At 44.8% G+C, this 25,115-nt stretch overlaps 1 protein-coding gene across 1 annotated transcript in view; it reads left to right on the top strand.

The window, feature by feature from the left end:
- Positions 1-25,115, top strand: part of CACNA1H (calcium voltage-gated channel subunit alpha1 H) — a 143,735-nt gene that overhangs the window by 64,342 nt on the left and 54,278 nt on the right. The window contains exons 9-12 of the mRNA XM_054993682.1: positions 8,447-8,598; positions 11,196-11,381; positions 12,120-12,237; positions 14,386-14,541. Coding sequence (XP_054849657.1) covers positions 8,447-8,598; positions 11,196-11,381; positions 12,120-12,237; positions 14,386-14,541 — 612 coding nt within the window. The remainder of the gene's footprint in view (positions 1-8,446; positions 8,599-11,195; positions 11,382-12,119; positions 12,238-14,385; positions 14,542-25,115) is intronic.

Raw genomic sequence — 25,115 nt, 5'->3', positions numbered from 1 at the left:
GAGACGGCACGTCCATTTATCTTTTTTCTTTTGATTAAAGCATTCCAACTCTGGGAACATTTTGAAGGAGTCAACGATTTGAGCTCATTGCGAGGACAGAAATGGCTTTTGATCTCTCTGTTAGTCACCTGGACGAAGCAAAGAATTTTTGTTACCACTGCAGAAGGAGATTTTCCTGGCAAAGGACCTCAAAATAGCTATCCCTTTTAGAAAGCACAGAGTAGTGGGGGGGGGGCACTTCCAGTGGCCTCCACAAGGCTGATCACATCAGGTCCGTATGAAACAATTGCTCCCCCACCTCAAGAAAACAATCTGAAAACATACGAACATATGAATGTGCTGTATCCTGTGCCAAAGTCTTGGTCCAAGTAGCTGAGTATTGCCTGCTCTGACTGGCAGCCACTCTCCCGGGACCTTTTCCAACAACAAGTACATGACATCTTTTTAAGTGGCGATGCTAGGAATGGAACCTGGCACCTTCCACATGCAAAGCCTGTGCTCTGCCCCTGAGCTCTCCCTCTGATTTCCCACCTGCCACACATCTTGGACATCGACGCTGATCTTGGAACAGGCAAGGTGGAGGCGAAAGGTGATAACATACAGAATGCCAAGGTAGTCTAGCCACTGGGGTAATGGATCCTGGAGGCTTGGGTTCAAATGTCACTTCCTGTTTTGGTTTCTCAGCCCTATCTGTGCAGTGGAACTTGAAGTGGCCTCTCTTGCAAGGTCATGGTTAGTGCTGATGCCCTCTTTTTCAATATGCCACTCCACCCACATTTCCTCCCCCGCCCCCCGTCTCTTTCTCCGAGATTGTTATGGGCAGTTTTGTTACACTGCTGGTGGACAAGGGGCAACCAGAACCAGTGGACACATCTACTCTCTGGCCCAGTATCACAAGAGCAGCAGCTGTTAGGCAGGGCAGGAGACCTGATTCAAACTGGAAAGCAGGCAGGCTGGAAAAATGACAGGCAGAGGGCAGCCTTCATGGTGAAGACAGTCCCGTAAAGGTCTTTGAAGGCCATGCTTCCTTTCAAGTAAAGCCTGCCCAGTTATGTCAACATTCAGAGGATCTTGTTGCAAAAGTATTATATGAAGATTGGATATGGCAGCACAGGGTAGAGGGGGGTGAATCCATTGTGATCCTCTCATTTAGGGTTGCCAGGTTCAGGTTGGGAAATTCCTGGAGATTTTGGAGAGGGTGGGGTTTGGGGAGGGGAGGAGCCTCAGTGGGGTATAATGCCATAGAGGCCACCCTTCAAAGCAGCCATTTTCTCCAGGGGAACTGACCTGTGTTACCTGGAGATGAGTTGTAATTCCGGGAGATTTCCAGCTACCATCTGGAGGCTGGCAACCCTATATCATTTTATTGGCTATGCTTCAAGCAAAGAGCATGTTTCCAGCTTCAAGGTGCTGTGCAAAAAGCAGAAGAGTTCACCCTTCCTCTAGGAAACTAATCAATAGGTGCCTTAGGCCTGGTTGAGAGAAACAGCTAGGCTGGAAGAGCCCACATTCCGGATCCCAGCCCAGTAAGCGATTCCACCCACCCCCTCCATTCACTTTGGCCCACCCTTGATTGTTATCTGAACACCTAATGGACTCTCGTCTCAGGAGACCATTTTACTTGGTTGTTACAATTGCCTTTCTCCCCCCCACCCCATTTTCTTGGACTGTCTGATCGGGTGAGTATCCAAGGAGGCATAATCCATCTGATTGGCCCCAGATTTGAGAATAGCTGTTACGATGAGATTGGTGTGCTGCCACAGGTGGACGCGCTTCGCGTGCCTTGTCCTGGTTCTTTCTTCCCATCGGGCGAAGCCGGTAATTGATCTAATGTAGCCTGGCGTTTACACCACTTGAAATGAGATTGCATTTTGCCAGGCAAAGCTGAGAAATGGAAAAGGCAAGGCTGCATGAGCATTGATACCTTGGCAAGAGTCCTAAGAGATGCTGGAAGTGTCGGACTGATGAGGAAGGGAGATCTCCGGAAGAGCAGGCCTTGACAGGTAGAGTTTCTCAAGACGTTAAAAGGAAGGGAACTCTGTTTATCAGACAAGTAAATCAGGTTAGAGCCAAAGGCAAGTGTAACCTTTCTGAGCACCTGGGTTGCTTTGCAAGAGCTTTGCTGTATTCAGGACAATTATAGCTTTGTGTCTCCCAAAGCAAGCTCTGACAAGCTACTTCTGCACGTTTCCAGAGTAACCCTTTTGAACCAGGGAAAAGCTTTAGGGGGTTGCTTGGATAGTGCCAGTGATGTCACTGACACCCCTGCCCTTCACCATCCTCTGCCTCCAACTATGGGGTCCCCACTGCCATTCTAAATGCTAAATCACATTGCTGAAATGTGTAGTTGCAGGATTTTTTTTAATTACTCAGGGCTTTTTTCTTAATGCTTAAAAGCTAATGCATTTCTTCCCTTAACCATATTATTGATTCCACTCCTTGCATGCATTACAAGCACTTTAAATCCATTTAAACTATTTCCTGCAAATGGAAGGTGGGGCAGGATGGGATAGGGAGCCCCTTCCTAATCCCACCTGAGCCATCCCTCTAATCTCTCTTTTTTTAAAAAATGATTTTCATCTAGAGATTACGTCTTTACCACTGCGTAAGCCTTGGAAATCTAATATGGAAACCAGTAATCCATCAGCTAAACAGATCAGACCTGGGAAGGGAAAACGGCAGGGCTCAGTGAGCAAAGTAATAGGTTTAATCTACGCTACGCAAATCAGTTTGAGTAACCACCAGTTTCTATGAAGCTTCAAGCTAAATATCACTGGCAGAGAATGATGCTTAAAAGACATTCCTTGAAGTGTTGCAGTGCAATCTGTTTTGCTTCAGCCATTCCCCCTCCCCATATGGGTACAGGGATCAAGAGTGTTTGAACTTGATCTGAGAATTGGTGTCGTAAACATATGCCATGGGTTTCACTGTGAAACTTCAGTTCTCAACGGAGATAACTGTGATGCAAAGAGTGAAAAAATTAAGCTGTCTTCTATTGAATCTAACTACTGAGGTCAGTATTGTTAAATCTGACTGGCAACAGCTCACCGGAGTCTTAAGCAGAGGTCTTTCACATCACTTCCTACCAAATCCTATTTTTAGTAGAGATGCCAGGAACTGAAACTGGGACCTTCTGCACTCAAAGCAGATGTTCTGCGCTGAGCTGTCTTTGCTTTGAAAATAGGTGTGAGTGGGGGGGGGTCAAGCTTGGTTTTTGAGCCTGAAATGTGGAATTGTGTCCTGAACATAGCCACCAAATTCCATTCTGATATTTCAGGGTTTAAGAATGGCTTGATTCACTCATGGCATGATACATACGTATGTACCATCAAGTCACAAATGACTGATGGCAATTCCAGGAAGGGGCTATCAAGGCAAGTGAGAAGCAGAGGTGGTTTGCCATTACCTTCCCCTGCAGAGTCTGTCTTTGTGGTCTCCCATCCAAGTACCAATCCTACTTTGCTTCTGAGATCTGATGAAATCAGGCTATACATGCCACCTTCCCTTCCTCACCATAGCATGATTCCATGGTTTATTTATTCTAGTTAATTAGTAAAATCAAAATTCAGCTCACAGAATAACGTTCCAGTGCTGGGTTTGCCCCCCCCCCCAACAAATGCAAATTCAGTTGGGTTTGCTCTCTCCCGTCTTGTATCTTATACCTGCTTAGGCAAAGGAGTCAGGCTTTAAACCTACATGTCCATGTTAAATCTTCACATGCAATCAAAATTCAGACTAACTGTGGTCAATATAAACACATAACCAATATGAGGACATGGTTTCAGATCCTGCTAAATAACCTTAGTTAGTTTGAGACCCAACATGATGTAGTGGTTAGAGTGCTGGACTAGAATATGGGAGACCCAGGTTCAAATCCCTACTGTGCCATGAGAGCTTACTGGGTGACTTGGGCTTGTCAAACACTCTCAGCCTAACCTACCTCACAGGGTTGTTGTAAAGATAAATGGAGGAGAGGAGAACAAGGTAAGTTGCTTTGGGTCCCCAAAGGAAGAAAGGTGGAGATAAATGAAATAAATAAATAGTGAATAAAGTGGCCCACATTCAAACAGTCACGCAAACCCGTTTAATTAATACGTGCTTCAGTTTGGTTCTGTTTGGCTTTGTTGGTCCAGCTTGCATTGGAAAGTGGCTTTTGGCCAGGAATTGCCCCTTTGCTTAAGGTTCTTTACCTGGAAAGCCTTAAAAATATTTTCCCTATTGGAAACAATGGAGAGTAGATGGGGGCACCTTGTTCAGGGGCCCATAGAATTGGACCCCTGGATCAAATCTTCATGAAACTTAGAGATGTGCCATTAGTGGACAGTCAAGACTAAATTCCCTGCAAATTTGATGGTGTTTGCTTGAAAAATTCTCCCCTAGCTCCCCGGGATAGTTTTCCTCGTAGGGAATAATGGCTGATTATATTCAGGATTCCTGAATAAAACTGGATCCAGATGTCATACCAGTATATTTGGACCCAAATATCCAGAATACCAAATATTTTAAAAGGTAAAGTTGTAAGCACCGAGTCATTACTGACCCATGAGGGGGACGTCACATCTCGACATTTTCTTGGCAGACTTTTTGTTATGGGGTGGTTTGCCATTGCCTTCCCCAGTCATCTACACTTTACTCCCAGGAAACTGGGTATTCATTTTACCGATCTTGGAAGGATGGAAGGCTGAGTCAATGAGCCGGGTATCTGAACCCGGCTTCCGCCAGGATTGAACTCGTGAGCAGAGCTTGGGCTGCAGTACTGCACCTTACCACTCTGCGCCACAGGGATCCTTTTACCAAATATTTTTGGTATCCTAAATACCAAAATACCCTAGTAATTCCAAAAAAAAATTCGCTGCACACCCCTAATAGTTAGCCCATTGCCGTTTGCTTCTGCTGCAAAGCTATGAACTTAGCAAGCCTTTTTAAAAAAAATTAAATTTATTAAAATAAACAGATTACAGATATATACAAAAGATACCAATATTTGTAAAATACACTATCAAACTAAGTCCCCTCATTCTACCTTCATAGACATATAAAATCTTTCACTATCTGACAATATCAATACTATTTCGTTATATAATTGCTCGTTCCTTTCTTTGTATCGTTCTTAACCATAAAAGATCTATACTATAAATATCTCTATTTTTCTGAAATGCAGTTAATTTCACTAAAGTATAGATCTGCTTTATTTTCAACAACCAATCTTGTAGTATAGGAGTATTTTTTTGTTTCCATTGCCTGGCAAAAACAGCCTGGCAGCTGTAATGATATGTAAGGCAACCGTTAGCTGATCTTTAGATAAATCAGGTAAATAATTCAGCAGCAGTGTCTCTGGTTTATGGGGAATTTGTTCTTCCAGTCCTATTGATATAATTTTCACCACTTGCTTCCAATAACTGGAGGCACGTATACACATCCACCACATATGAAAAAAAAATCTGCATTATCTTCTTTACAGAACCAGCGTATGCAGGTACTGTTATTATAAACCTTTGCCAATCTTAAAGGAATTAAATGCCACCTGTAAATCATTTTCAACAATTTTTCTGTAAAAAAGAGGCAAACTGAAGGAAATACAGTAAGTAAAAATAACTTTCCATGCCGAATCGTCTAAGTTGTTTCCTTCTTCTTTTTTTTGCTACGTACTGCAAAAGGTTTGATCAGGTTTGAGCGTCGTTTTAAATAAACAAGAATACGTACTAGAAATAATACCTTTATCATCTGCTAAAAGCAATTCCTCAAACTCTGTTATGGTCCTTAAAATAACTCTTTTTTGTATCAGTTCACATAGGTACCATCTAACTTAGCCAATCTTGCCCCGGTTGGTGAGCTTTAGTCATCCAAACCACCGTGCTTCCTAGATTCCTTCTTCCTATTATTAATCCCCACCCCCATACCCCATGGTAATTAACATGAAAGATCTTCTTCCATTTCATTTATCTGTTTCTATGTATGTAAGAAGAAATGATGTTTATAATAGGGACTTAAACACAGCAGAAGATACTTCAAGGGGAATCACTAATACCTGGAAAGCACAATCAGAGGGGAAGGGAGTGAATAGAGACTAGAGGTGGGCACGAACAGCAATACAAAAAAAAAAAGCCACGAACAGCCCGATCAGCTGTTCGTAAGCAAGCTGTTCGTGAGGCCCCATTCCCGACGAACATGTGTTTATTCCAAGCCCTGTTGTGGTGTTCATCAGCCGTTCATCAAGCCAGACAGTCTGGCACCTTTCGATCAATTCCCTTGGCAATAGTAGGCACGGACTTTCTGAACTCTGTCAACTCCTGTTGCCCTGGAAACCCCCATCTAAGCCCAGGGGCACTTCACCCCTGACTCAGCCACTTGTCAGGGAAAATCCTGACATGGGCTGATTGCAGCCTGCCGGGGTTTAAATTTCCCTCTCCCTGCTGCTGCACAGCACAGGAAGAGGGACATTTAAATCCCCCACTCAGCTTGCTTGGCAAGCTGTTTCCAGGCCAAAGTCTGAAGAGAAGACATTCCATAGGTGAAGAGCGCCTCCCCCCCAACAGCCTTCTGACACATGAGGGTGTCAGTGAGCGATCTCCGTTATTGGAGAGGATCATGGAAGGCAAAAAGGGGGGGGTACTTTAAAGCACCTCCCCAGTAACCCAAGGGGAGATACCAGGAAATCTCTGTTGAGCATCGGTTATGTGTTTATGGAGCATAGCTGGGGCTGCCAGGTCTTTCTGGTGACAGGTAGGAAGAGGGAGGCAGTACTCGCCTGCACGTCCCTTGTGCATGCATTTTTCTTTTGGAATCTAATTCTAAACAAATCAGCCCTAGCACAAAGCACACGCACACTCCCACACCTTGTGCAATAACGTCATTTCTGGAAGTGATGTCATTGCACGTGGTGCTGGGAGCACGCGCACCTGTTTGCTTGGGCTGCCTGCCACTGTGCAAGTATATCTCCACCTGACCCTGGCTGATTTGTTATCTTAGCAGTTTTCAGATTGTTTCTAGAAATGTACCCTTAATTTGGTGTATATTGTATGTCAACGATGTAGCTCTTTGAAATAATTTTCCTTTAATCTGATAAAAGTGCTCAGATTTATCTCTTTCATAAATATGATTTCCCAGAGTCCTTTTGCCATGACTGTTCCCAGATCTCCTTGCCACATTTTCTTTAAAACATTAATCTTTTCCTTCCAGGTTATCCCCCTCCTGTATAATAAGCCATAGATCTTAGACCTTTGAACACTGAAGGAGAAAAGCCATGGAATTAAGGGACTGTTTACTCTAGATAGCATCACGGTATTTAGAATGAAATGTCTTATCTGAAGATGGAGAGAAAAATGGTTGAAATTCTCCCATTCTTTTACAAAATGCCCTATGTTGCATCTTTTGGCCGTTCCTATGGAAATCTGTTATCCTTTCAGAAACCAACACTGCAATCCTACAAAGCATTACTCCAGTCTAAGCCCATTGAAATCAATAGGCTTAGGCTGGAGTAACTCTTCTAAGGATAGCACTGCAAATTGTTTACAAATATCTTTTTTAAATTACATCAAATTCTTTCTTGTAGAAAACTAACATTAATGAAGAAAATGACATACAGACTTTTCTGTTGCTGCCCCATGCAATTAAAAGTTTCTTTTCCAGGCATGCAGGTCAGTTTCTTGTTAAAAGCAGATACAAAACTCTTAAAGGATCTGGCACTTGTCCCCTTGGTCACACGTGTGACCTGTGGATACCAATCCACAGCAAGTCCAGCTACTGGAACTTTGACTCTCTAGCAGAGGAAGAATAGGAGTCCCTACTTGATATGCATGCCAGAAGATCTGGGGACTGAGAGCCAAAACACACGTTAAGAAAAACCTAGGTTCAGCACGTGTTCTCTTACCTCAAGGTTTGCCGGGATCTGTAGGAGTCCTGGAAGCTTAAAGATCTGTAGGGGTCCTGGAAGCTTAAAGTCCTGGAAGCTTAAAGGAGTCCTGGAAGCTTAAAGCTTAAAATACAGGCGCCTGTATTTCCCTTTCCCTTTTTGCTGCTCTGTAAATGCTAAACTTTAAGCTTCCAGGACGCCTACAGATCCCAGCAAACCTTGAGGTAAGAGAACACGTGCTGAACCTAGGTTTTTCTTAACGTGTGTTTTGGCTCTGGATCGCAAACTTGCTTCTGGGCCCTACCAAGGCCATGGGCCCTTGGCAGCTGCCCAGCAATACTTCTGAAAACTTGCCAATAGTAAGATCAGTTCCATCAGTGTGTCAGAGGCTGTAGATCCTTATTGGCAAGCCTACAAGAAACTATCAAGTAAAGATCCGGTGGTTTAGGTTACTGTGATTCACAGGATCCTTCCAGATGTTTCAAAAATTATTATTATTAAACTATTTTTCCAGTTTGGTTTGGGGAGCTGTGTGGGTGCCAGTAGCATTCCTTGGCGCGACCTTATTTTTCTTTATTTCCTGACCTCTTGCAGCCAGATGAGCTGACCAACGCTCTGGAGATCAGCAACATTGTCTTTACCAGCATGTTTGCATTGGAGATGCTCCTCAAACTGATGGCCTTTGGCATCTGGGGCTACATCAAGAATCCCTACAACATTTTTGACGGCATCATTGTTGTGATAAGGTCAGTGTACCACTTAAATTTGATCCCCAAAGAGAAGGCTGTAGAGCTTGGGGGGCAGGGAAGCATCCATGTTTGGAGAGTGAAAGCCAGAGACATCTTTTTTCCTTCTGTCTCAAAATATTGGGGGTCATGCCATGAAAGTGATTGACAGGGACATCCAGGTGAACTAAACAGTCAGTTGCCATTCCTGTATCATTGAGGAGCAAGACTGAGATGGCAAGAAGGTGGCAAACGAGGATTTGGGAGACCCAGATTCAAATCCCTACTTGCTGTGGGAGCTCATGGGGATTTGAGCTCACACACTCTCAACCTGACTGACATCACGGACTTGTTGTGAGGAGAAGGAGGAGGAAAAGAGATCCGTATATGCTGCTCCAATCTCTTTGGAGGAAGGGTGGAATGAGAGTGTGGTAGGCACAGCAAGGGCAGATCTCTAGTTACGAGACAAGGACAGCAAGTTCTGACCACTGATCACTGGCTCGATTCAGATGGGAACCATGGTGCAGGGGTGAGAGAGCTTGTGCTTCCCTCTGCTGCCTTTTCCGTGAACTGACCTTGGGGAACTGCTATTGGCCCAATAAGGACATGTTAAGTGCCCCTCAGAGGATGTTAATTTTCCCCAATGTGGCAAATAGCAGAGGTATTTCAGACTGGAAAAGCAATGCAATAATCTATACATATAAAAGGCGAGCCGTGTTCCAGATGACTCACCTCTATCCCAGAGTGCACGCCCCTAGCACGGATAGAGGTGAATGGCTCCCGGCAGCGCTTCTGGCCTGCAGTGGTCCAATCTGGCCCCAATGGGGCGCTCCGTGCCTGCGGCGGCCCAATCTAGCCCCAATGGGCCTGTGCTCCCCCATCGCAGTGCTGGGGAGGGAGCAATGCCAGGCCCAGCTGCCCTGCCCTCCCCCTGACCAGATCAGGGCACGACAGAGCGTGACAATGCCTAGCCCGCCTACCCTGCCCTTTCTAGAGTCTGTTGTATTTCCCCCCAACAATGGGCTTTGTTACTAGTAGTAGTAGTAGTAGTAGTAGTAGTAGTAGTAGTAGTAGTAGTAGTAACAACAACATTCAGTGTATATACTGTCCTTCAGGACAACTTAATGCCACGCTCAAAGAGGTGGGGCTGAGAGCTCGGAGAAGCTGTGACTGACCCAAGGTCACCCAGCTGACTTCAAGCAGAGGAGCGGGGAATCAAACCTAGTTCTCCACATTAGAGTCCTGCTGCTCTTAACCTCTACACAAAACTGGCAAGAAGGAGGATTAACGTTTCCCCTCTCTGTATGCCACTTTCTGTAATTGAATTAGGCCCCCCCCCCCGTTCCTGGAAACTTAGCACAGAACCCCAGACTCACCTGGGGAAAGCACAACATGCAGTTAGGCCTTCCCAGAAGCTCTTGTACAGGTCAGGGAGTATTGCCGGACCAGCTCTGGCCTACAGTGCCAAGGAAGAGACCTTGACTACGATAAGTGATTTTGCCTGTTCAACAGAAACCTTTCAAAAACAAAATCCAACGGGAGGCTGCTGAATTGGAATTCATATGCAAATTTGACTCTGTCAAGCTGGGACTGAATAGAGACTATGAATGGTTATCACATTATCACAGGTAACAGATTCTCTTTACAGAGGCGTGATCTGGGGGAGCCCAGTGACGCCTGGTGTGGGCTTTCGGGGACCACAGTTCTCTTTGTCAGATGCAGCTGGCAGGGAGAGCTGTGGTTATCGAAGGCTTATACTACATAGGAATTGGATACTTTCACTGCTACAAACGAATACGGCAAACTGACTGCACACCAAAAGGAGATGTTTACATTTCCAAGCAAAGGAATGTTTTGATTGCCTCCACGCTAATTGCATTCTGTCCCCTTGTGATATATGTCCCCTTCTTTCCTCTCTCTCTCCCTTCTCCCCTCCTCTTCTGTATCTGCCCAGTTTTGATCAGGCATCTGACGAAGAGAACTTGATTCTCGAAAGTTTATGCTACAATAAAATTGGTTAGTCTTAAAGGTGCTACTGGACTCTTTTTGATTTTGCTTTATATATGGAAGTCTGAATATTTAGAATACTGTTGTTAATGTTCTTGATTGTGTATATATATATTTGCACATTGCACTTTTCAGTGAATGAAATTAGAAGCTGGTGGACTACATAGCGTTGTGTATGAATTAATTGTACTGATTACTATTTAAGGAGGACCTGTTTCTGTATAGCTCTGCAGTCTTTCCTTTGGCCTCTTTAGTGCTTGATGCTATAGCATTTGCCTAAAACGGTTAAACAATAATGTGAGTGCAAGATGATGTCACTCCCAGGTCACAACAGAAGTGGCATCATCACTCTATGGACGCTTATCACCCTCCTGTATACTAAAAGTTCCCGCCTCCCCCATCTCCCACTGGTTCCTGTGCCGTGCCTGGCAGCCCTAGTCAGACTATGATCGTATTACACAGTTTGAAATGTTGAGGAGGGGACAGTTCAAATCAGGATGAGGCTCAGGAGCTACCAATTGGCTATTGGTGTGTAAAATGATTGTTATGATGTGAGCAGTTCCCAAGAAATCCATACCCAGGATTGAGGAGTCTCTTTTTTGGTGCTGCAGTGTCTGGGAGATCATCGGCCAATCGGATGGAGGCCTTTCCGTGCTGAGAACCTTCCGACTCCTCAGGGTCCTCAAGCTCGTGAGGTTCATGCCAGCTCTCCGGCGCCAGCTGGTGGTCCTGATGAAGACAATGGACAATGTAGCCACCTTCTGCATGCTGCTCATGCTCTTCATATTCATCTTCAGGTATGCACTGGCGCACAAATCTTTCCTCGGTGACTCTTTCCTCCCCAGCTCATTGTTCATAACTCTTTCAAGTGCCACATGTATTCGGATGACAATGGACCATGTATGCCTAACAGTCCTTAGAGGGGTGGCTTCCCTTGTGATAGACTGGCAGGCCCACATTTGGGTAGACAGGTGTCCTTTTGCGCAGGCATAGTGTTTCACTGGTCTTGCCTTAGCAAAGAGAAAGGATGGATACAGAACAACAGTGGTGAAACAACTGCCAGCAATATCAAGACATCCAAGCCAAAACCCACAACTGCATCTGCAGAAGTAGAACTCACTAGCAAAGGATTGATTGTTATTACCAAATGGAGACAGCATGGTTATGATTAGGGGTGGGCAAGAACCAGGAAAATACTGAACCATGTGGTTCATGGTTCGTCGCATTTCACGAACCACAAACTTCACAAACTTGCCCCCGTTTGAAAACCAGTTTGTTTGGTTCGTGAAAATGTCACTTCTGGGGCTGCAGTGTTATAAATAGGGAATTGTTTGAGTCATTAGTCTGAATTTGTTAAGCCAATCTTCTTGTGATTTTTAAAAGTTTCCTTTTTTAAAAAATGGTTTTTGTCATTGAAACACATCCTTCATGGTTTGAGCTCTGCAGCCCATGGTGAAAGGGTTTAAATACCCATCTACAAGGACAGAGAAACCGCAGGAATTAAGCACCATCTGAAACCCTGTTTTCTTTTCTAGCATTCTTGGTATGCATCTCTTTGGGTGCAAGTTTGGCTTGAAAACAGATACAGGGGACACCATCCCAGACAGAAAGAACTTTGATTCCCTGCTGTGGGCTATCGTCACGGTCTTTCAGGTAAGATCCTCAAAGTCAATTTTTCATACCAGCTAAGCAAAGACTGGTTTACACTTTTATGGAAATCCGGCCAGGGTCTTCTTTGTGGTGCACTAGTTCTTTGCAAGCAGCTGCCAACAGGTTCTCTTTGTTAACTGTCAAACATTTTTTATGTTAAACCAAGTCAGGATAAGATGACTGTAGACTCAGCTCGTAAGCCAAGACAAATGCAGCCCATGTCAAATGTAGCCCATAGCTGGGTCTTACTAGTCAAATCCACCCATCCACCCCTGGTCACTTTTATTTGCAATCCCTGTCTTGCAGCAAAAAATAAATTTTATTGAGCTCAGACAGGGGGAAGGGGCTTATATGTAGTTGGTGGGGCTGCATCTGGCTTGTTGAGCTACAGGTTGTCCATGAGAGTGGTTTTTAGAAATGATGCTGCCCATCTTCTGTCTCTGAACATACAAGGTTTGAGCAAACTTCATGAAACAAAATGAACAGGCTTTGATGGGCACAGGTGGCTTGAAAATCTCTCCCGATGGGGAAAACGCTGACTCTCTCTATTTGAGAACCTCCTGCCTCGATATAAACCAGCAGAGATGAAATAATTGCCCTGCTGCAAAAAATTGACACCTGCTTCATGTAGTTCACACTTCCATTACCTCGTTTTAATAGAGGTGCTGGCATTACTTTGTTATCTTCTGGGTAAATAAATTCGGCACCAGACACAGAAGGCTGAGTGGGCACTCTCCCAGAAGGTTAATGGGAGCTCTGCTGCTAAATTAAATAAATAAAATTAAGTGAAAAGAGGTTCTCACCCAGCTGACACCTCTCTCCATCGGTCAGTCCCATTTTACAGCCATTCTAAAAGCTGTGGGTCTCGGTCATGCTTGAGGAAATGAAGGTCAAGAACCTCTGGTCTTTTACTGGAAACCCCAGATCCTTAGGGTTTGATTCCTGGGTTCTGTATAGTCACGGGAGCAGTTAGGAAGGTGGAGAGGCTTGGGGGTGGGGGAGGTGAGATTTATCTACTAGTAGTTGAAGACTACTGATGGGGCAACAGTCTCAGACAACAGGCTTGGGAAGGACTACTACCCACAACCTTGAAGAATTACCACTGGTAGTTTCTGATTCCGTAGGATACAACCTCTTCTATTCTGCACCTCTGCCAAGGAATGGCACCATTTTGCAAATGGCCGCATTTTATTTTTATGTTTTTTCAACTTAAGTGGTACCCCTTTGTAGCAGCAACCTACACTTGCTGCTCACCCAAAGCAACAGTTCGTACACCAGAGGTCGGTAGCCCCAGCAGATACCCTGCTGGTGTGCTATCTGAGCATACACAGCTGCTTTGCATGGATTGCAGCGGCACCATTTAGAGGAAACCCTGAGTCCATGCAAAGTTGCACACAGACGCTCTTTTGCCTTGCCAGGAAGGCCTTAGATGGCTTTCAGAGGGAATTAAAAGAGTTCATGGAGGAGGACCCGTTTATCAGTAGTTACAGGTCAGGAGGACAACTAAATGGAACCTCCATATCCAGAGAGAATTTACTACTGATTACTCAATGATTCTGAGAATCCACAGTATGGGGAGAGCCTATGGCTCAGTAGAAGAGCACCTCCTTTGCATGCAGAAGGTTCAGTCCCCGGCATCTCCAGTTTAAAAGGATCAGGCAGGAAGAGATGTGAATGACCTCTGCCTGACCCTGGAGAGCTGCTGCCGGTCAGAGTAGCCAGTACTGACCTTGATGGACTGATGGTCTGATCCATTATAAGACATCTTCATGTGTGTTGCCTTCGGGCTTCGCTTAGGGATTTCCCAGAGGCATCTATTTGGCCCTTGGACTGATCCAGCAGGGCTCTTCTTATGTACTAATATTCTCTGAGCATGTCTGGAGAGTCCCTTTCTCTTGCCATTGGAGTTCCACATCTTTGATTAGGAGCTGGGCCTTCCAAGTCAGATTATTTTCTTAACTGAGCACCAAGTATTGATGGTGGGCACTGGTGAGTGGTACTGTTGGGATCCCGGTCAGGAAGGGGCAGGATTTATTTCTCTGCAAAGCAGCATTCCCCTGACCATTGGTGGCCACAATGACTGCATTCAAAATCAGTTAATATGAAAAGTGGGAGTCAATCAGAATCTCTCTTCCTACCCATTCTGTATAGATCCTCACTCAAGAAGACTGGAATGTGGTGTTATATAACGGGATGGCCTCCACATCCTCCTGGGCAGCCCTCTATTTCGTGGCCCTGATGACCTTCGGCAATTATGTGCTCTTCAACCTCTTGGTCGCTATCCTGGTGGAAGGTTTCCAAGCGGAGGTAAGGGAAGAGTCTGATTTGCTATTCAGCAACTTGACAAATTCATCCCTGACCAAATGGGTGGTTCAAACTGAAGGACAAGTAACCAAGCCAAGTGAAGCAATCCGGGGTGTTCACAGCAGCCCTTTCCACATTGCAGTGAGCGCACATACAATTCTTGTACAGTGTTATTCTTTTCTTGATACATGCATTGAGTACTTTTCATATCATGTTCAATGCATGTACAGCTGAACATGTGATTTCAACTGCCTGTTTATCCAGATTGTGGCATGAGCGAGGAGCCCCTTGTGGCATGGCTCTGATCTAAATTGGATCCCCATGCACTTGACAATTGTGTTCCCACCAGGAACTCACAGCTGATATTTGACTGTAAGTCCCCGTAGTGGTCATATGTCAAATATAACATAGTTTGACCAATAGACAGCATTTCCTTCATCTTTCTACCCCACTTGATCTAGAGCAACTCTGACTGGCTTTGACATCGATCTTCCCTGCCTCTCTCCCCCAGGACCAATCCTTTTTGCAGCTTGGGTTTTAAATGAGAATTATATCTCCATCTTCTGTTTCAGAAATATAACAACTGCAATATCATATTTTATCAAGAGGGTTTTATGAAGTCATTAGCGTATGGAAATGATCGGGGGCCCTACCTAAACTCAGCCTGTTTGAGCTAAGAATAATGACTCTGAAAAGGGCTTTAATCACTTTTAGGTGTTTTTTTCCTGTTCCACAAGAAATAAGCAGCTGTTTGCAACTTTGGAATACTTAATTGACTTCAGTGGCAGAAAGATTCAAGTGCTGAATGAGAAACAGACATTGAATGAAAAAGCCATTTCTTCAATCTATGAGGCCTCAAGGGGTGGACTGGGAGAGGGGGCAGAATGGCAAAGGAATATTTTCCATCATTCTTCCTTGAACTGTTTTCTCACCTCTTGATTGCAGGCAGGCAATAAATAAATTACGCAAATGGAGGAAAAGAGCTAATTCCCATCCAGGCCACACAAAAAGGGACCTTATCTTATCTGTCATCTACACTTAGGACAGTTTCTCTTATACCATCTCACCCATAATGTATTTAAAATGATTTATCTATTATTTAACTATAAAGATCTCAAGGTACAAATCTAGAGCAATTACTAAACAAATCACAATAAATAAAATCAGCAAAGTCAAAATTAAGCCACAAGCACTATCAACTATGAAACAATAAAAAACTATCAGCAGCTAAATTTTAAAACTGCTTGAATTAGCCACAGATCAAATAGCCATATAGTTAAATTTAATATTTGGGATTTAGACAATACTTCCGTTGCTCAAAAAGGTTCAGATATGTTGTTTATAGTCCACCTTTCTCACTGAGACTCAACTGAATACATAGTATGAGTCAAACATAAGCAACAGGATGTGGCATTCAATCAGCAATGTAATAGGATTAGGGAGATTACAGAAATCTGAAACAAAGCAAAATTATCAGGTTCAGGTTCAGGTTTATTATTACAGTCCACGACCAGCACATATAAAACCATTTGCAAATCAGTTTAAAAACAGTTAAGACTGGATACAGGAGAAGAGCAGTACATAAATATAAGAGTAAAAGAAAAATAAAATCATCATAAATTGGTTGTTTAAAAGGTTAAAATACATTCAGTCTGCCTTATGAGATTTACGTTGCTTGTAGACCTGGGCACAGAATCTTGCTACTTGACATGTTGTCTGGTGATTCCGACCAGACAAAAGATAATCAAGTTTGATTTTATTTGAACTTCCAGAGAATCTTTTTACTAACGGACGGATGGTTTCCGCTCTAATTTTACTATGACTTGGGCAGTTAAAGGAGATGTGCTCCATTGAGTCCATTTCTCTTAGGGGACAGGAGCAAAGCCTAAGAGAGTAAGGGACTGCTTTAAACTTTCCTTCCAGAACAGCAGAGGGTAGAGTCGAACTTCTAGCTAAAGTAAATGCCCTTCTGGAGTTGCTGGATTCAAGAAAGTAAAAATAAGCTGCAGGATTAGCAATATATTTAGTATCTGAAGAAATAAACCCCGGTGCTCTAAGCAAATCTGTTTGTCTTCAATGTCTATCACTCTGCTTAATGAGTGATTTTGCCCAGTCTAAACCCATGACTAGCAAAAATATTAAACATGGTATGTTACAGAAATGATATGCCGGAAATGGTACTATGTCAGTAGAAAACATTGCAGAGAGAGGAGGATAATACATATTAGGAGTGTGCATAACAGAAAAAAACCAACTGAAAATACACACAGAAATTGCTGGTTTGGCTTTTTAAAGCTGCTTTCAGAATGCTGAACCAAATCTGGGAAACTAAGGCTGTTTTCACATATCTTAAAAATAGCGCCCCACTCACCGAATGCTAGCAGCTTTTTCACAGGATTTCTGACATCTCCGTTTCCAGTTTTGCTTCCATTTTCATGGCACCACAAAAACTGCCTGCATCTGCTTTGGAAACGGAGACATCAAGAATGCCGCAAAAAAAGCTGCCAACGTTCGGTGAGTGGGTCGCTATTTTTAAGATGGGTGGAAACGGCCTAAATTGTAACAAGTCCCTCCTACCAAAGAGTTTGTGTGTTTTGTTTTGTACCATCCAGCAGCAGGCAGCCACTGGGCTTGTCTTGCAGGACTGCAGCTTGTTTTCCTGAACAGCATTCACCAATCAGATCTCAAGGAGAGAAAGAGACCTGGCATTATTAACTCCTGTTGACGGAAGGGGGAATGAGACTAATGTGTGTGTGTGTGTGTGTGTGTGTGTGTGTGTGTGTGTGTGTGTGTGTCCCCTTCCCTCCTCGTTGTTACCTGGGAAATGGTATTGTCTCACTCCCTGCCGATCACGTCTTCACAAGATGGAAACCCCTCCCCTCCCTTCCTATCACCTTTGGAAACATCTGGAAAAGAGACTTCAGTTATAGGCTGCAATTTGAAAGACACTTCCCTGGGATGAAACGCTATTGAATAACGTTGGACTTACATCTGTGTAGACCTGTTTAGAATTGCTTCCATAGTCTTTCAGCTCTCTTTCTTTTTCTGAGCCAAATGGCAAATGTGTACCTACTCCACCCTTTCAAAAACAATCCTACCTGCCTCCACGGCAAATGGAAGACTTATGGGGAAAACATGGATCTGTTTGGGGTGAGGTGGGGATTTAGACAATAATTCTGCCTGCCTGCCAGCACTTGGGCAATGGAGAAGATTGGCAGCGAGAACATCCGCAGTGGAATATTGAACATCAAAAAGAAGGATTTGAATTCGCTCCTCATTGTGGGAACAAAACTACAAAGCACAAAAAAAATAGCAGTGACAGGCAACAGCAGAATGCAAAGGTAATAAGTTATTTGCACTATAGAAAAAAGAAAAAAGTGAACATGAAGCAGGATTGTTCTTAATATTGATGCACTTGTGTTGGATGGAGTGCTCTCTTACTTGGGAGCGCCCCGCTGTTGCTGCTGTACATGCTAACACTCACCTTCTACGAGTCCATTGTTGTTTATGTGCGTTATTGTGTTTGAGGAAAAACTCAATGGATCAATGGTTTAGACCAGGAGGACTAATGGTTAATGGATTTTTTGGTTAAGCAGAAAAAAGCTACCTGAGAGCCTCACTTCCCTTCACACATCCTTGAAAAAAAACAACATGTGTTCATGCATGTTCGGCCAATGCACATGCAACAGGCCAAAACTCATAAAAATGACACACACACACACCGCCAAATGGATCAAATCCAAGGAGGCGCTGGCCCATCCAGAACAAACTAGTAATGGAACGGATTTATTCCGGAACCAAAACTGAAATGGAAATTTTCTTGGTGCACACCCTTAATACATATAGCTAACAAATAATGCATACTATACACAGTAGTATAGCCTATAGTCCACTTCCCTACATAAAAGTGCCTTTCTGAACCATTGTGTTATAATACAGTCCTATCAGGGCCGGATTTAGGGTTGCCAGTGCCCGGTGCAACCCTTGTCTGGCCCTCTGTACACATGTGCTCCTGGCGCCGCATGATGACATCATTTCCATGATGTCATCATGCAGGGGTGGGAGGCGTGCCACCCGCGCGGCAAGCTGGCCGTCCCAGCGCCTGTGCACTGCAGAGCTGGCGGCAGTGGCGCAGTCGTGCACTGGGGCGGTTGGCTTGCCGTACGGGTGGTTAAGCGCAGGGCTGGGAGGTCCTGCGCGTGCGGCAAGCCAGCCACCCCATCGGTGGGGCAGGCGAGGGCCTCCCAACCCTGCGCTCAGCCACCTGCGCAGCAAGCCACGGCATGCTCCCAGTGGCTGGCAGCTGCGCCTGGCGCCCCCTCTTTGGTGGTGCTGGGGGCAAGCTACCTCCCTGCCCCCCTTCGATCCGGCCCTGAGTCCTATTACTTTTATAAAAATTCCCTCCTGAATAGTAATGCATACAACAGCCCTATAAAAGTAGGCCAAAATTATCACTCTGAGACAGAGTGGCTTGCCTAATGGGCAGTTCAGTCTGGGAAGCCCACATAGTCCTGCCTCCTTCACATTATCCTCACGATAGGCCTATAGAAGTCGGTAAGGCTGAGAGGGTATGACCAGCCCAGAGTCACCCAGTGAGCTTCCATGGCAGAGTGAGGATTCGAACCTGGGTCTCCACAGTCTTCGCCCCATCACTCTAACCACTACACTCCATGGGCTCTGGCACAAAGCTGGCAGGCAAACAGAGAGGACTGGCTTATGAGTCAGAGACCTTGAGCAGAATTTGGAGAAAGTTTTAGTTTCATACACACACACATGTCCTGATTCTGTCTGTTGGGAGTGGCAGTTCAGTGGCATGCAACAGAAGAAAAGAAAGCAGAGGGGCATTGCCCCTGAGTTTGTTAGAAAGTGGAAGAATCCACCACCCACTTCAGTCATTTTAAAGCTGGAGAGAGAGCATACCTGGGGGGCAGGATCATAGTGTCAAGCTCCTCTCCTAGTCTGTGTGATTGGAAGCTCCTGGGAAATACTGGTTCCAAATGCGTGGGATGTGCCATGCTCATGTGCTGTGCTCATCCAGTGAATGCATGTATGTTGTAGATGGAGCTTACTCAATCTTATCCCCCTCCCTTTTATTCCTTGACATTAGATCATCTGAAAAAAGCCAGAGGTTTCATCAGATCGTATTCTAAGAGCGAATTCACATATGTGCATGCAGGGATGTGGCTCACATGTGTGAATGACACCACGAGAAATCACAATATTCATGCAGACCTTACTGATGGAGTCCATTCACACATGCGACTTCAAGCACTGAGAAATCTGCTGATTCTTTGCACGTGTGAAGGGGCCTGAAGTCTTCCTCCTGGCTCCTTTCTCCTTGTCCTCTGTTTCCCTTTTCCTCTGAGGGGGCGATGATTGGGGACTCACTGACCACATTACCATTCGTTGGCGTTCAAGAGCGTTTTTACAGAAACCCACAATTAAAGCGCCTTTGAAGAGGGATGATTTTGCTTGAGGAAATGCTGAACGTTTAACTTCAGCAGATTGAATTTAAAAATGGCAGGAAGGTCCGTTGAAGAAGGCAATCCGTTCCGTTTAACTCGAAGCGCCCAGGCTAATTAACTTGCACTGCTCCGGTGAGACGCTCTTGGCCTTAAAAATGTGCCTCCACAGGGCCGTTAGCAGTGCCGTTCTTGGTATTGATTCAGTATTAATTCCATGCCTTAAACTGCACTGGTGGAAGCGGTCCGTTTTAGGCTGTGCTGCGTTGTAGGGTTTCGGGGGCCCAGCTTCTGTCTTGGATTGCCTTCCACACTCCCAAGGACCAGATTGGTCTACTTCGGCATCCTTTTGGGCCAACCAGACGCACACACCCTCCGAAAGGTCTACAAGCACAGAGGCCAAAGTCATCTCCAGGCAATAGATATTCAGAGGTACGGTGCTTCTAAAAGTGGAAGCTCCATGTAGCCATTCTGGTGTATTGGTTAGCACACCAGACTAAGATCTGGGAGACCCAGGTTGAAATCCCTGCTCAGCCATAGAAGCTTGGTGGGTGACCATGAGACATTCGCTCTCTCTTAGCTAAGTCTACATCACAGGGTGGTGGTTGTAAGGATAAAATGGAGGATAAGAGAGTGATATTGTGTAACCCAGTGGCATGGCATGGGGGCGAGAGGGGTGGTTGCCCCGGGTGCAAAATTTGTAGGGGTGCAAGAGACTGCACCATGCCTGTAGGGAGGCCGCCTGCACCACCTGCGCGCTGATGGGGTGGCCGGCTCACTAGGTGCCAAGCTGGCTTTCCCACAGTGGCTGAGCTGGTGGCTCAAGCCACGCTAGCTGTGGCAGCATGGGTGGCTGCGACGGAGGGGGGCAGCCATGCCCTGTGTGAGGACGTCACTTCCTGGAAGTGACATCATCACGTGGGCCTGGGAGTGCATGCACACGCAAGGGAGAACAAAAAATGTAGCAGCGAGATTTGCCTTGCCCAGGGCACTCTACGCCACTGTTGTAACCCACTTGAAGTCTTTCCAAGTGTACAGGGGCCCAATTCAGAACATGCCTCTGCACCCAGCCCAGGGACACCCCCTGGGTAAAAGGTAATAAATAGTTAGCTGCTTTCAGATCTGGAGGAGGAGGGAGTGGGAGACAGACATAAAGTTAGTTGGGAAAGTGGCCTAGATTTTCCGGAAACAGGGTGACCCTTTCAGTCACCGACCACTTCTTTTCCCATTTCCTCAATGGCTGGCTCTTCCAAAACTGAAACAGCAGCTGCAGGATTGTGTTTTGTATCTGTTTCATTCCCTCTCCCACCCCCCTTGGCATTGTCAATTTGGTCATAATGCCTCTTCTTTTAGATTGGCAGCCACGTCCAGAAAACAGTCCTCTGCCAAGTGGTTGTTTGGCAAGCAGCTAGCATTTGGGCACCTGGAAAAGGAGGAGAGGTTATTAACCTGTTAGATCCATACGCCTCTGCAAGCAAGAATCACATTGGCTACTTTGAGTTTTGAATATGGGCCAAAGGAAAGAAGGATGTGAGCATGCTGCGTGGGGGGGAGCCCGGTGGAAGGCATTCCAGGGCTGGCAGGGGGGAACCCTGGTCTGAGTTAACCAGCAACTGGTTTTCCTGATCTGTATTGAAGATATCTGGACTGTGAGGTTTCCATGGTGCATTGCTCCAAACCAGTGGTCCCCAGTGTGGTACCTATGAGTGCCATGGTGGGTACTGACACCTTTCCTGGCACCCACCATTGGAGATCTATTGGCTTTGCAGATTAAAAGGATGTTCTTTTAGTGGCAGCTACCTCTACAGTTGGTTTTATTCTCTCTCACACTCCTCTTTCCCCAAGTATTTTTTAAAATTATTCATCTTGTCCCCTGCACTTGGGTTTCCTCTCTGTGTGTGGTTGACTCCACCTCCCATGATGGCCTTTTTGTGGCCTTCCCACAGGTGGCCATTTTGTGGTTGCCTCCACCATCCCGAGTCAAAATTCCAACAGTGCCCACAGGCTCAAAAAATTTGGGGAGCCCTTCCCTAAAGGAAGGAGGGTTCCATAGTTCTGTTTATTTCTTTTACCAATTGAAATTCCAAGTTCCGAACTACAAGATCTTGTTTTCAAAGTGGGAGCTGGTGCATTAAGGATAGTTTAGAGAAGAGGGCATTGGTTGTCCACCAGAACAACTTGCACTTGAATCCTCTGAGCTCAGATCTGGGGCCTTGGGCCAGCCACTCTCATTCAGCTGAACTTTACTTCTCATGGCCGTTGTGAGAATTAAATGCTTAGAACTGCTCCAAGCTCCAGGGAGGAAAATTAGAGTATAAATAAATATCACTGAATTGCAAAGAGCGGTAGACATGTTGCTGTGTTTCAGCAAAACAACAAGAGTCTTTGTGGCAGTTTTCTTATCTTCAGAGATTTGAAGAAGGTCCTCATTTGGCAGAGAGCTATACATACTTGCATAGTTATGGAGAAGGAAACAGTCTCCAGTGGATAGCAACACTACCCATCTTCCTTCCTTCCTTCCTTCCTTCCTTCCTTCCTTCCTTCCTTCCTTCCTTCCTTCCTTCCTTCCTTCCTTCCTTCCTTCCTTCCTTCCTTCCTTCCTGGTGGCCGTTTTCTCCTTGGCTTCACCTTCTTGGTAGTCATTTGGTAGACATGCCTCAAAGTCACAACGGTGCCCATAGGCTCAAAAAGATTGAGATCCCAAGGTTTAGATTATCTGGGCACAGCAGAATGCCCTATCGTTCATTGCATCTTTTTTCCATTTCTTGAATGGTTGGCATCTATGTTCCAATGTCCTTCATAGGACCTATTGGCATTACAATCTTATACCTGTTTTCACCAGTCTTGACCTCCCTCAACAAATCCTGGGAGTTGTTGATAGCTAAGAGTACTACCATTCCAGGTTTCTTAAAGAGAAACCACTAAAGTCATGTAAGAAGTTGCTTTATCCCACTTGAGATTTTTGGTACATCTAGCTTAATGTCTACGCCATAGAAAACTAAAGATAATTTTTTTTAACTAGCAACGTCTGGGATTGAACCGGGGTTCTTCAGCATAAAAAGCAGATGCTCTACCACTAAGCTAAGGATCCTTCAATAAAGTGCATTTAAACATATGAAGCTTCCTTCTAATGATTCAGACCATTGGTCCATCAAAGTCAGTCTTGCCAATTGAGGTCTTTCCATTACTTTCTACATGGTCCCTTTTTAACTGGAGATGCAGCAGATTGATCCATGGCCCTCTCAATTAAATAGGTATTTTAAAAAGAGGACATTGTAGTGGGGAAGAAGAAAAAAATCCCTTTTCTGGAATGTATCTACATCCTTTAGCAAAGTATGTTGACCCTTATTATCCTTCAAAACAGTAGAAATCACATTCTGCCACTTGAAATGTTCAGTCTACAAGGATTTGGAAGGTCCTCTTCTCACTCCAAATCTCACTTTCCCACTATTATGCACCATAAATGTCTGTCTTTGTACTATTACAAATAGCTCAAAAGTTGAAAAGTTCATGAGAAAGTAGGCTCTGTGTGTCCATCAAAGACAAGACTTCTGGATCTCTGGGATCTGACAGTCTGCAAACAAGCAGTGCTCTTAATCTGGAATCGTTAATGTACCAACTCTGAAACCAGATGGCTCCACACCTCTTTCACACAGTTTAATGGCTGTTGCATCATACATGAGTGTCTCTGCAGAGACTCTTCTAAGAACTCCCCCCAATCAAAAGTTATACCAAAAGGAGGAGGAGGGTGTGTGTGTGTTTTAACAAACAATTTCACTTATCAGGGAAAATCTAGCAAGATCTCAGCTCTAGTAGTATTTAGAACGAAGGACAGATCTCTGTACTAAAAACTGTCCTGTGGCTTCTTACAGGCTAACAGATTTATTATGGCACTTTGGGAAGTTTAAAAACTGACGGTGGATGTCACAACAAAATGGCTACCATGAGGAGCCAGTCACAAAATGGCTGTCAATAAGGGCTGGCCTCAATTATGTGCTCTTGGAAACATCTACAAAATATTAGGAGATTCCAAGCCAAGATTACACCAGTGATGAATGAACTGTTTTTCTGAACAGGTGCTTCTTTGAGATGCAAAGTGATAGTTCCTGGGCTCTTCTAAATCACCTTCTTATTCCAATGAAGCTGATTGGCTGTCTACTTTGGGGAAGAAGCAAGTGGGTACCAGGAAATGCGTTGGCAGGCTCCATGGCACCCATTATCACTCTTTTCAGGAACACTGGCATAAGCCTTTGTGGAGTACAGACCACTTCAGTATGAATTGGTGAAATTAGAATGTCTGGGAGGATTAGACCTCAATTGTAAATGTCGTTTCCTTCCCCACTACAGGTTTTAAATTGGCTTTGCAGGTCTATGATTATTGCATTATTACTGGTGTGATAAACAGTCACACTGTGCTCATCTTGAGCATAGCTATATCCCAGTTTGTACCTCTTCCATTTCATGTTTCTTTTACTACATGAGGAGAGGCTGCCAACTCTGGGTTGGAAAATTCCTGAGGAATTGAGAGTGGATCCTGGGAGGGTGAGGTTTGGAGAGGGGAGGGATCTCAGCTGGGTATAACGTAAGAATGTGCACTGAGAAACTTTTCATTACAGTTTCGAATCCAAATTCCAAACAAATTCCAGTCTGTTATTGCTAGTTCAGATCTAATTCATTCTTTTTTTTCATTATCATGCATTTGGCCCCATTGCACACACAGGCAAGTGTTGGCAACATATGCAAAGACAAATGCTGTTGTTTTCAAGGGGGCATTGTGGAAACGAGAGTCTGGGACAGCTCTTTTTGCACTTAATGGCACCAAAATCACACAGAACACAGTCCACCCTCTAAACCATTGACCTGCCAAGTTTTCCCTCAAGTACTCTTCCCCCACACACAGCAACAGAGCCCAAAGAAGGCACGGGTGGGTGCACAATATAGCGGGAAACTTCTTGGCAAAACAGTAGCAGCATTGTGATGGAAGTGGGTTAACGCCCAAGCAGAATAGCACTCCAACCAGCACCACGATGGCATTAAATAAAAATCCTGCTTTTATGTATCCCTGTATTCCAAAGCCAATGGAGGGAGGGGTCATGTTCCTAGGATCTAATTGGC

The sequence above is a fragment of the Eublepharis macularius genome, chromosome 12 (genome assembly GCF_028583425.1).
Source record: "Eublepharis macularius isolate TG4126 chromosome 12, MPM_Emac_v1.0, whole genome shotgun sequence".
NCBI lineage: Eukaryota > Metazoa > Chordata > Lepidosauria > Squamata > Eublepharidae > Eublepharis > Eublepharis macularius.
This window is presented reverse-complemented; position numbering and strand designations above follow the sequence as displayed.